Raw genomic sequence first — 11,461 nt, 5'->3', positions numbered from 1 at the left:
CGGAGCCTGGGCCCCGCACCGGGAGGGGCCACAACAGGGAGAGGCCCGGGTACCACAAAAAAAAAAAAAAAAAAAAAAATTTTGTAAAGAGCATCAAAATGTTCTGAGATAAAATGTTTGTAGAATCATTAGCACATTAATGCTGCTTTCTCTGGCCAATGCTGAGGATTTGTAAAATGTATACTTGTCCTTGTTTAGAAAAAGAAAAAAAAAAAAGAAATCCCCTCATATTTGTTCTAAAAAAAGAAAACCATAAAGTAAAATCCCACACAGTCCACTCTTACTGCACATTAAGTACCTTCCCAGTGTTGGCCAGAGGAAACTCGCCAGGTATGGTTTTTTAAAAGTGGAAATTCCTGAAGTAAAAATATAAAATTTCAGGTTCTCCCTAATGGCTTTTAGTTGGGGATTTAAGGGACTTCAAGTGAAGCGGTGGTCAGATTCACTTGCCAGGATGGGCAATGTTTATTTTAAAAGAGGATTTACAACTCTAAAAGCAAAAGACAGCTGAAGACAATGTGTACTTTACCTGGGGATATTAAACAGCCTAATTCATCTGCAGGAGAAAAAGTTATATTAGGGGGAAAAAAAGGCCCCATGTATATCTTGACACAACAGGATGGGATTCAAAAGGATGTATATAAACTCTTGCAGGTGCAACTCAGGGTACTTTTACCTCTCTCTTCTGCTGTCTATCACTGAGGAGCTGTTTGAGGTACCAGTCACTATTCTGCTGCTGCAGTCCTCGAAGGCCCAGCGCTGGTGACTGCAGAATCTTGAATAAGGCCAGTGCAGATCGCTGCTCCAAAGCCAGGTCTATATTCGCTAATGCAGCAAACACTGAGGAGGAAAAAAGGCAAATGCGTAAGAAAAAACTATGTTAACATTATAGCCTAGAATATTTTTTCCTTCCTGAAAACCAATCCCAGTTCCAGCTCAGGGAAATATAATTAGATAGCTTTTATTCTGGAGTATCACAGAAGCATTAGACTTTGGGGTTGGAAGAGAACCTTAAGGTCATCACGTCCAGGGGTTCCCAGGTTGTTCAGATTTAAGATTCCTGGACCACACCCCAGGCCTACTTAAAAGCTTCTAGATGCAGAGAGCTTGGCACCAATATGGGCAGCAATATAAGAGGCACCAATGACACATGCCTAAATTCCCTCTAAAATGCCAAGTCATTATCCAGACTAAACTACTATACAGGAGAAGGTATCCTGCACAGCAATTTACTACATCTCTGGACAATTCTGTTTAAAAAAAATTGTTAAAGCTCCCACCCTAGAGTTGATACTTGAATACATCCAACCCCCTTCCCTGTGACTGTCTACTCCTGACTAAAGAATCTTAGTTCCTTCAACCATTTCTTATACAGCATCATTCTGAATCCCTTTCATTATCCTGGCATCTCCTGAATGTATTCTGCCCAAAGCAGTGCCTAGACATCAAGGCTGGTCTGACTGCGTGAAGTGGAAGGGGCTCTCTACACCACCTCAGTATTCTCTACTTCTAGTCACAGAACCTGACGTCACACAAGGGCTTTATTATCCAACAGTAAAAATGCAGATTTTCCTTCATCTGAAAATGATAACAAAGATACCTTCCTCATAAGAGTAAATGAAATCACATACATAAAGTACTTTTATATTGTAAAATAAATAAGGTATTATTAGTGGAAAGTCAAAATATCATATTTTCTGATTTCAGAAATGACAGCCACTGGAAAATCATAATTATTGTATTATTTTCAGCTTCCCTATTTTAGAAGAGAATATAGAGTTCTCCCTCCCATGTCCCACCCAGGAATGACCATCTGATTTTATCACCAAAGTAGCAAAAAAAGTCAATAATAAAATAAAATACTAAAAATCAAAATATTTGGGACATAGCAGTACTTATCAATTTTAACTGTTTTCATTAGTAAAGAAACAAAAAGAAAATTAACGTAAGCTGTTATAAAGAAACAAAACAGTGCAAGAGAAAACAAAGTCTCAAACTAGAACTAAAAAATAACACCAAGAGGTAAAAGGTTGAAAAGGTTAGATTCCTAAGAGACTGTTTCCTTCTTCCCAACATTCCCCTGCAATTCAGCTCACTGATCACCACACGAAGGAGGTGAGCAGCTCCTTGAATCATGGCTGCAGGTCTATGTGGCCATTAGCCACTAAACAAGCATTTTTCAACAACACAGACCATGCACCTGCTGCAAACACAGCCATGAACAAAGCAGACAGGTTATCTCCATCCTCAGGGAGCTTTTGTAGTAGTGGGGGACAGAAAACAAAAGCAATATAGGTAATAACCAGGTTTCCTCTACATATGCAATGCAGAATCTCAGACTATCCATCTGCAAAGGCATCTAGTCAATTATGCTTTTACTAGAAATGTAAACTTACCATTTAAATATGTAAATATTTAAATGAACATTTATTTATACTATAAAGTTTACAACATTATTTAAACACTTTCTCCCACTATGCTTTAATTACCTAACTCTAATTTTCCTTATCCTACTTAACAAAAAATAAAAACTTTTTCTCATTTTTAACTATCTGGCCTGCAGCTTTCTTCTGGGGCAGCGTGAATGGCTTCTCAAGCCCTAGGGGAAGAATCTTATCTATTATTACATTAAGATGATTCCCGGGACCTAAAGTCCCTCTATCTTCCTACCATACAACTTTCCCTTGTCTCAGACTTTCTCTACTATTAGGAAAAGCTTGTCCCCCTATGGGGAATTCTGCCTTATCCTCACCTTCTTACCTACCCTAAGAATCCCAGTGAAGGTTCAGGTACAAACCTCGAGGAAAAGTCATCATTCTTTTCTTTATCTATGACTGTACTTCACACACCTTTGGTTGCCTTGAAATTACTCACTGTATTGTTCTAACCAAGTTGCCCTGAAATTATTCATTTGACTATTTACCTTCCTCACTATACTGAAAGCTATTTGAGGGAATGTTTACTATTTTGCTCCTCTGACCACGTGAGAACAGTATGCATGGAACACTTTAAAAATATATACATATGTTTCTCTCCTTATAAGTTTATAACGGACTCTAATATAATTAGCCAGGTAGAGCTATAAGGCTATAAAATCCCAGACAACATGGTAGAGAAAAAAAACCCTTAGTAAATAAAAGAGTATTTTACACGGTGTATGCAGCAGGAAATATGTTGGACTTTCTTCTCACACAGAGGACTAACTACAAGGACATTCTGGTTTATACTTGCTGACTTAAGTAGTATTCATACATATACAGCACAACAAATCACCCATACATGAATGGAACTATTACTCTGTTCAAAAAGCTATTATCCTAAATGAGCCAGAATGGAACAGAATACAAAGACTCCTGGTCAGGATTTAGAACTCCCTATCATATGGAGTTGGTAAAATCTTATAAATTCTCTCCAGTTATTCAGAGTATTAGTTCAAGTGAGAAATTAGGATCTCCAAAGGAACAAAGAGGACACTGATTACTATTACTATTATCTTTTTTTTTTTTTTTTTTTTTTTGCGGTATGCGGGCCTCTCTCTGCTGTGGCCCCTCCCACCGCGGAGCACAGGCTCCGGACGCGCAGGCTCAGCAGCCATGGCTCACGGGCCCAGCCGCTCCACAGCATGCGGGATCCTCCTGGACCGGGGCACGAACCCGTGTCCCCTGCATCGGCAGGCGGACTCCCAACCACTGTGCCACCCGAGAAGCCCCATGTTATTATTATCTTGATCAAGATAAGATCAAGTCTGGTTGAATCAAGCAAGGTTTTTTAGTTCTTTTGGTGAGTCTAACCCTATGCTAGGAATTATGATGATTTGAAAAGAAGCAGAACTCAGAAGTAAACTCTACTTTAAGTTTATAAATATGTCACAAACAAAAAGCAAGCATTTAAGACAATACATAATTAAGTACAAAATTGTGTGGTTTAGCACATAAATGCTGTAGCAGATTTGAAAGGCAAGTATATTGTGAGCTAGGATGGGCATGGAGGTGAGAACTGAGCTAAATCTTGAATGATGGGTATAATTTGGATTAAGTAAGAGATGAGGCATGAGGGCATTACAGTGGCGAGATTACATGATTAAAAAAAGTGGTAATAATATTATTTACTGAGTGCTTACTAAATACCAGGCAATTTACATACATTATCTCATCATTCGTATAATGATTCTATGCCACACGTACCCAATTCCCACAGCTATTAATACGAGGGCAAGAGATCAAATCCCAGTTCTGAACAACTCCATAGCCATTTTTCATGAGTCATGAAATAAACACAATGAATATGGGAGACAATTAGGCACATGAGTTTCTATAGAGAGTTATATGCATAAAATACTACATAAAGAACTCCACCAGGCTAGGGATCTGCGTTTTGTCTGGCAAGTAATAAGGAACTAATGCAGGTTCTTTTGAAGAAGAGTAACAAAATGAAAATGACACTTTCAAGAAATTAGTTTTTCAAAAGTGCGTAACATACACAAAAATCAATATGAACAGTACAATCTCATTTTTGTTTAAATATATGTTTTGAAGGATATGTTAAAAATATCAAGAGTGGTTATCCTAGGTGATGGGGTCTAATTTTTGGTTTGTTGTTTATTTCTGGATAACTTGTATTACTCTTTAAAAGAAAAACAAAACTATATAGGAAAACAGGGACTTCCCTGATGGTGCAGTGATTAAGAATCCGCCTGCCAATGCAGGGGACACAGGTTCGATCCCTGGTCCGAGAAGATCCCACATGCCGCGGAGCAACTAAGCCCGTGCGCCAAAACTACTGAGCCTGCACTCTAGAGCCTGCGAGCCACAACTAGTGAGCCCGCGCGACACAACTACTGAAGCCCGCGCACTCTAGGACCTGCATGCCGCAACTACTAAGCCCATGTGCCTAGAGCCCGTGCTCTGCAATAAGAGAAGCCACCGCAATGAGAAGCCTGTGCACTGCAACAAAGAGTAGCCCCGCTCACTGCAACTATAGAAAGCCCGTGTGCAGCAACGAAGACCCAACGCAGCCAAAAATAATTTTTTTAAATAAATAAATAAATAAATAAAAACAGGAAAATGAAATCCCTATTCAGATTTAAGTGTCTAACACAGGGTGAAAGAGTGAAACTGTAGCCAAAAAAATCCAGTCTGTAAGTTACAATAGATGAGTAGATGGAGGAGCGGGGGCCTGTCTGAGGACAATGGTAGCCCAAAGAGAAGATGTATGAACACAAAAGACAGTAAATCAATAATAGGTCCTAAGCTAACCCATGAATGTCTGAAATAAACAAACTTAAACCATGCCATAGGTCCAAGAAGAGATCAACAGCCACATTATTCTGTAACATTCTTTTAGGTGCCTGATGTGGGGACATACTTACTGTTGACTTTATTTATATTGCCTTGAATTTCAGCTTGAGTGAGCAGCTCCTCATAAACGTCCCTTTCTCTCTCAGAGCTTTCTGTCTGAAGACGAGTAAGAAAGTGTAACTAAATTAGCTCAGGTCTCTAAGAAGACCACAGAATACATTTGTGCTCCTCCCCCACCATTACAGAACAAAGAGCAAGTAAGGGTGTGGCTTAAAATCCTTAATAAAGAACAAAGCAGAATGCTACACAACTGTAACTAAACACATAAAAAGCAGATCCACTTGTAAATAACAAGCCCAGGGGTTCTTCCAGAGGCAAGCAAGAGAAGGAAGCACTGGTGAACCCTGCCCTGCTCACTTGTGAGTCTGCATCCTTGCCTCAGACCTGAGCAGAACAGGTACATCCAGGGACTAGATCGCAGAGCCTGTCACTGGTTTGCACAAAACTCAAGAAAGAAGTAGAAGTCAGAATAGAATCTAATAACAAAAGACTACATACTGGGTAACTCCATTTCATTTATATAGAATTCTAAAAAAAATAAACTAAAGTAATCGAAAACAGACTGGTAGTTGCTGGGGTCAGGGGTGGGGAGTATGAGGAGGTACAGACTGACTGTGAAGGGAAGACGTGGGAACTTCTGGAGTGGTTACACATCCATATACATTTGTCAAAACCCATCAAACTGTACACTTTAAACAGTTGAATTTTATTATACGTAAATTAATACCTCGATAAAACTGATTTTTTAAATGGAGTCATACTGAACAGTGAACGAATATAAATCAGTTAGAAAGAACAAATGTTCCATTTTTACCCTGTTTTTAGCATTTGTCATTTTGTCCTGCTTGGCCTGGTAAAGTACATCCTGGTAAGTGGAAGCCAAGGGCTCTTCAAGGTTCACAAGCATGGCATTGGGATTTTTCAAAGCTGCAAATGTGTCAGCTGGAATTCTATGGTCAATAGCTTCATTAATGGCAATAACGGCAGCATGTACTAAAAAAAAAAAAAATTCAAAACATAGAACACTGAGGTTATATAAAGTAAAGGATATACATTACACATGCAAACACTGCAACCCCCTATCACAGAAAGAGGCTCCTTTTCATAGATGGAGGGGTTAGAGGACTCCCCAGATCTTTAAGCCCAGTCTTTTTCCTCTGATGCACAAACTCACAGCTCGGCCTGTGATCCATGTCTGGAATGCTGAATCTGAAATCTTACAGGGAAATATTCATAACACACTCTGAAAGGAGCCTTTAAGCATTTGTTATGGAAATGTTCACCTTAATCATCATGTAAACACTATCAGAAAATAAGAAACTCCAAAAGGCACTGAAATGTAGAATTCACTTTCTAGTGCTTTTATTTTAATCAAAATCACTCACTTATTTCCAAATAACAATAGCATAGATAACTGTATAGCAGTGTTTAAATCTATATCTACTGACCTAAACTTGCTAGCAAAATTCCTAATGTCTAAGACCATCATTACAGTATTAATCATTAAAAGTAGTAGCAATAACCCCATTTGAACCCACAAAATTTCTCTCTTCTTACATGCGGCTTCATCCACTGACAGTTCATTAGCCAGAATGCCCCCGATCTTGCTAAAGGCAGGCATCTGGATCCCATACTTCTCCAGTTCAATCTTCATGTTGTTGATTTCTTCTTCTACAGGGAAAAATTAAGACCCAAACAAGCAAGTTAAGCACCTTTCCATAACATAGAGAAGGAAACAGATTCCTCAACTACAAAATGTATTGGATAAAATGACATCTACCTCTTAGGGTTGTTAGAAGGATTTAAATAAGATAATATATGGAAAGCACTTAACATGATACCTGGTACATAACATGCATTCAGTAGACACAGTATTATTAGTATTATCAAGAGCATCAGAAATAACTATAACATGAGACTGGCTCTATAGAAAATAGTTCTCCCAAACTGCTACTTATGGCATTCCCTATAATGAACTTACGAATGGAGCAGCTTTAAAGGCAGCTCGAACAAGAAGTGAATCACAAGCCAGTTATCTGTCTTTACAGTCCAAATCACTAGCTACTATTATACAATTTCGTTTCTAAGGCAGAAAGCCAAATGATAAAGAAAACAACATGTAAGGTTTGGCCCTTGCCCCAAGTCTGGGGAACAACTTCCCTGGAAGGGAAAATATCATAGATAAAAGTTTTATTTCCAATTTTTAAAACTCCCTGGCCTATAAAATAATCACCAGTTCAAAAGATTTGAATCTATCTTACCCCTAACCAATACTACCATTGTTCTCTTTCTCCCCAAGCCCCCATCTCTTCAAGCATCTGACTATAGCAAACACCCACCCAAATAAGCTAAAGTTTTAAAATTAGTAAATTGTCATCTTTGTATCATCTCACTCCCCTTCCTTTGCCTACAACTGGTGCTCACTGGAAGGGAAGGGGCAAGACTGTTATAAAGATTTTTCACTGTACATGAACCTTTAATGTTACACGTTAATATTATATTATTTTTTACATACTATATGTTAATATTCTTTCTAATTTACATATAAGAAAACTGAGAATTATCAATCATACCCATGTCATAACTGAGAGAACAGAGCTTGAAATTCCAAGTTTAGTGGAAGAAGAGGAGAAGCAGGAGAAGCAGGTTACTCATGCTTTTTTTAAATCTCTGTTGGCACAGTGTTTTTAAAGTCGTACGTCTTTAAGATTTGCACTGTTGACTCTCCAGGCTATTTCGACATAAATCAAGCACTTCCTGCCAAGTTTGTAACTTCTTACCTGTGAAGTCAACCTTTCCATATAGGTCTTGAATCTGAGGAGCCAGGCCCAGTTTGAACAGGTACAAACTAGAAGATATAATATGCAAAAGAGTCAGGCCTCCCAGCTGAACCTCCCTGCTGCTCTAAGTTCAAAGGGGAAAATCAGCATAAAGAACAGAAACACTCTGAACACAGAGACTCCCAGTACTCTACCATATTCCACTTTGCAGTTATAATACTTTACCTCAGAGCCTTTTTTTAGTTTTACAGAACAAGGAGGTCCTTAAAAAGTCACATAATGAAATGCAAAAAGCACTGGACTGGGAATCAGCAGATTCAAGTTTAAGTCCCAGCTCCACCACAAATCTAACATGTGATTAGCTGTTAATATAAATGTTAACATAATGAATATAAGTGAAGTCTCTTCACTGTTTACCTTCCTGTGATCAATAAGTTTTAAGTAATAAGACATTTTAAAAAAGTCTCATAAAAATGATTCAGACAGCAAATCTTACTTAAGCTGAATTCATATTACTGATGGAAAAGTTTAATTCAGGTACTTCAAGAGTTTTAAATAAAGTATATATTATAAATCTTTACTCTTTAAATAAAAATCTCCTACACTCAAAGCTCCATGAAGGCAGGGACAATGAAAGTCTTATTTACCAATGCCTACCCAGAGCCTGGCATATATTAATAAACATTAATCAATATTTCACAGATGGATGGAAGTCCATAAACATGAGTTAGATTAACTGGATTCTAAGGCTTTAGCAGGTCAGAATCAATAAATTAGAAGAGATCAGAAGGGGGACTTCCCTGGTGGCGCGGTGGTTAAGAATCCGCCTGCCAATGCAGGAGACACAGGTTCGAGCCCTGGTCCGGGAAGATCCCACATGCCATGGAGCAACTAAGCCTTTGCGCCACAACTACTGAGCCTGCGCTCTAGAGCCCGCGAGGCACAACTACTGAGCCCACGTGCCACAACTACTGGAACCCACACGCCTAGAGCCCGTGCTCCGCAACAAGAGAAGCCACCGCAATGAGAAGCCCGCGCACTGCGATGAAGAGTAGCCCCTGCTCGATGCAATTAGAGAAAGCCCGAGCACAGCAACGAAGACCCAACGCAGCCATAAATAAATAAATAAATAAATAAATAATTTATTTATTTTTTAAAAAAAGAAAAAGAAGAAGAAATCAGAAGGGCACTCCACAGGGATTAACGTGAGCAAGACAGTGACAGCTTATCAATAAGGAAGGAAATAAAAAAAAATCTAAGAAATAAATCACAGAAACTCAATAGAGCAGTCTACAGTTTTTGCAGATAACCTATAAGCCTCAATATTATCCAAATACAAATATGTATCATGCATTCACAGAACTGATCAGAACCCAAACTGCATATAATAAACTCAAATGCATAATCTAAAGAAAAAAAAATCAAGTGTTCTAAAAATACATTAGAATATATACATCCACAATAACTAATCACTTTCTCAGATAAGTGCAAATATAAATCATATGTATATGATTAAGGGCTTTTCTTTAGAATAAAATGCTCAAGATGGAAATACATGAAGTTCCTCTCTGCAAAGATTTTACATCTGCCCAATAAAGTTTCCAAAGCCAAACAGCTAATAACTTTCTATACACGTTTTACCTTATATACTTTCCCCACACAATGTTCCATCTGCATTCTAAATTAGTAAAAATATTTTTCTCCAGAAATTTCTTCCTCTTTTATTCCTACTTTAAAACAAGAAAGTGGCTGCCACACTTTAACAAAAGCTTGGGCATGTCACTTTCACAGCCCCAACAACAGTGAGTTAGCTTTTAATGTCTTTCAACAGTAAATTAAAGGTGTTACAATGATATCACTAGCTGCTATAAAAAGTAGAGGAGTGATAAGCAGAAGGCAGATGGGCATCATCTTTCTTTTATCTCATTTTAATTATTAGGAATATTTTAAGGATATGCTGGAGTTTTAAATGGGATCATAATGGCCACTTGGATCCTCTTATCCAGCATCCAAAGTATTTAACCTCACAGCTAAAACTTAAAACTCCTAACAATAAACACCACTTTCAATCTTTGCTCCTAGTCTCCTATGTCTGCTTACAAATAAGCTGTTAGGTACCTAAAATAGTCAGCCTGTAATTGAGCTCAGATTTCTTTTTCTTTTCTTTTTTTGCTATCTAAGATATACTTTATAGCAATGAGGAAAAGGAGGTTGTGTTAGCCTATGTGGATTCCAATTACTGTTACTGATTGTAGAGTAACCTATGAAAGAAATCACTACGCTAATCTCAAAGATTACTAATAAATGTTCTTAAACACAGCAGTTGATTAGGAAACAGAATCTAGTACAGGCCCACGTCCCTTACCTAAATTCTTTGGGCCAAATATTAACTTAGGATTTCTCAGATATTATAAAAGTTTTACAGTGTAAACAGCATTATAAAACACCCCCAACAAGCCTTGGGGAAGCACCCCTAATCAAATACATTACTTTTCTGCAGAGAGACATATGAATAATCATATTAAGTAGATAAACATTCTAAGTAATCTCAATTAATACAGATCAGATCTTGCCAACAAAGGAGTTTGAACTAAACCAAAACTCATTATTCAGATCTTTCAGCAAGTTTTTTTGAATTTAGGATAAAGGATTATGGGCCAATTTAATCCCAAAATCAGTTCTTAGAAAGATAAAGCATCAGAGGAAATGGAAAGGAAGTATACAAATATATTTGAAATAATGGAGAATTAGGGTCTTATCTGAGAGTGGAATGTAATCTACAAGAGTAATTTAGTCTGACTAAAGTACAGTCACTATCTCTGGAATAATGCCAGTCAAGACTGAGGGAGAAAAAAAAAAGATGGCAGGAAGGGAGAAAACAAGGAGATAATGCTTCTCTATCCCTGTTGATACAAAAGGGAAACAGTGCCTCACCCAATAGAGGTAAGTGAAGTGAGGAACCTGCCTTGAACACTGTCGTGTAAAGGTAAAGAAGAGGCTCAAGCAGTTACAAACACTTCCTACATATCCTTCAGGAAAAACACAGTAAGGGAGGAAAGAAATCATAAACCACCAACCAGAACACACTGCTGTGTATATACTTTCTAAGCACGAACTGCATATTGAACAGAAATGGAAAACAGTAGCAGGCTTCCTCCCTTTCTCATTCTGACTCCATCATTAGAAAGGCACAGTTAATTCTTCAATCTCTCTTCAGAGAATTTGAGGGCCTGGGACTCAGGTTACATTGCAGAGTAGTGGCTACAGAACTCGTAGAGAGGAATTCTGCCAGCTTGGCTGCTGTGCCTGCCAAGTTCAGATATC

At 38.1% G+C, this 11,461-nt stretch overlaps 1 protein-coding gene across 2 annotated transcripts in view; it reads right to left on the bottom strand.

Annotated features, from left to right (window-relative positions):
- Nucleotides 1-11,461, bottom strand: part of IQGAP1 (IQ motif containing GTPase activating protein 1) — a 107,009-nt gene that overhangs the window by 47,216 nt on the left and 48,332 nt on the right. For both annotated transcript variants that reach the window (XM_028495486.2, XM_024117231.3), the window contains exons 6-10: nucleotides 8,138-8,205; nucleotides 6,915-7,028; nucleotides 6,172-6,350; nucleotides 5,369-5,453; nucleotides 677-840 (exon numbers count right to left, since the gene is read on the bottom strand). In XM_028495486.2, the coding sequence (XP_028351287.1) occupies nucleotides 677-840; nucleotides 5,369-5,453; nucleotides 6,172-6,350; nucleotides 6,915-7,028; nucleotides 8,138-8,205 (610 nt within the window). The remainder of the gene's footprint in view (nucleotides 1-676; nucleotides 841-5,368; nucleotides 5,454-6,171; nucleotides 6,351-6,914; nucleotides 7,029-8,137; nucleotides 8,206-11,461) is intronic.

Source organism: Physeter macrocephalus, chromosome 11 (genome assembly GCF_002837175.3).
Source record: "Physeter macrocephalus isolate SW-GA chromosome 11, ASM283717v5, whole genome shotgun sequence".
In the NCBI taxonomy this organism is placed as follows: domain Eukaryota; kingdom Metazoa; phylum Chordata; class Mammalia; order Artiodactyla; family Physeteridae; genus Physeter; species Physeter macrocephalus.
Note: the sequence above shows the minus strand (reverse complement) of the source record. Positions and strands in the feature narration are given on the sequence as shown.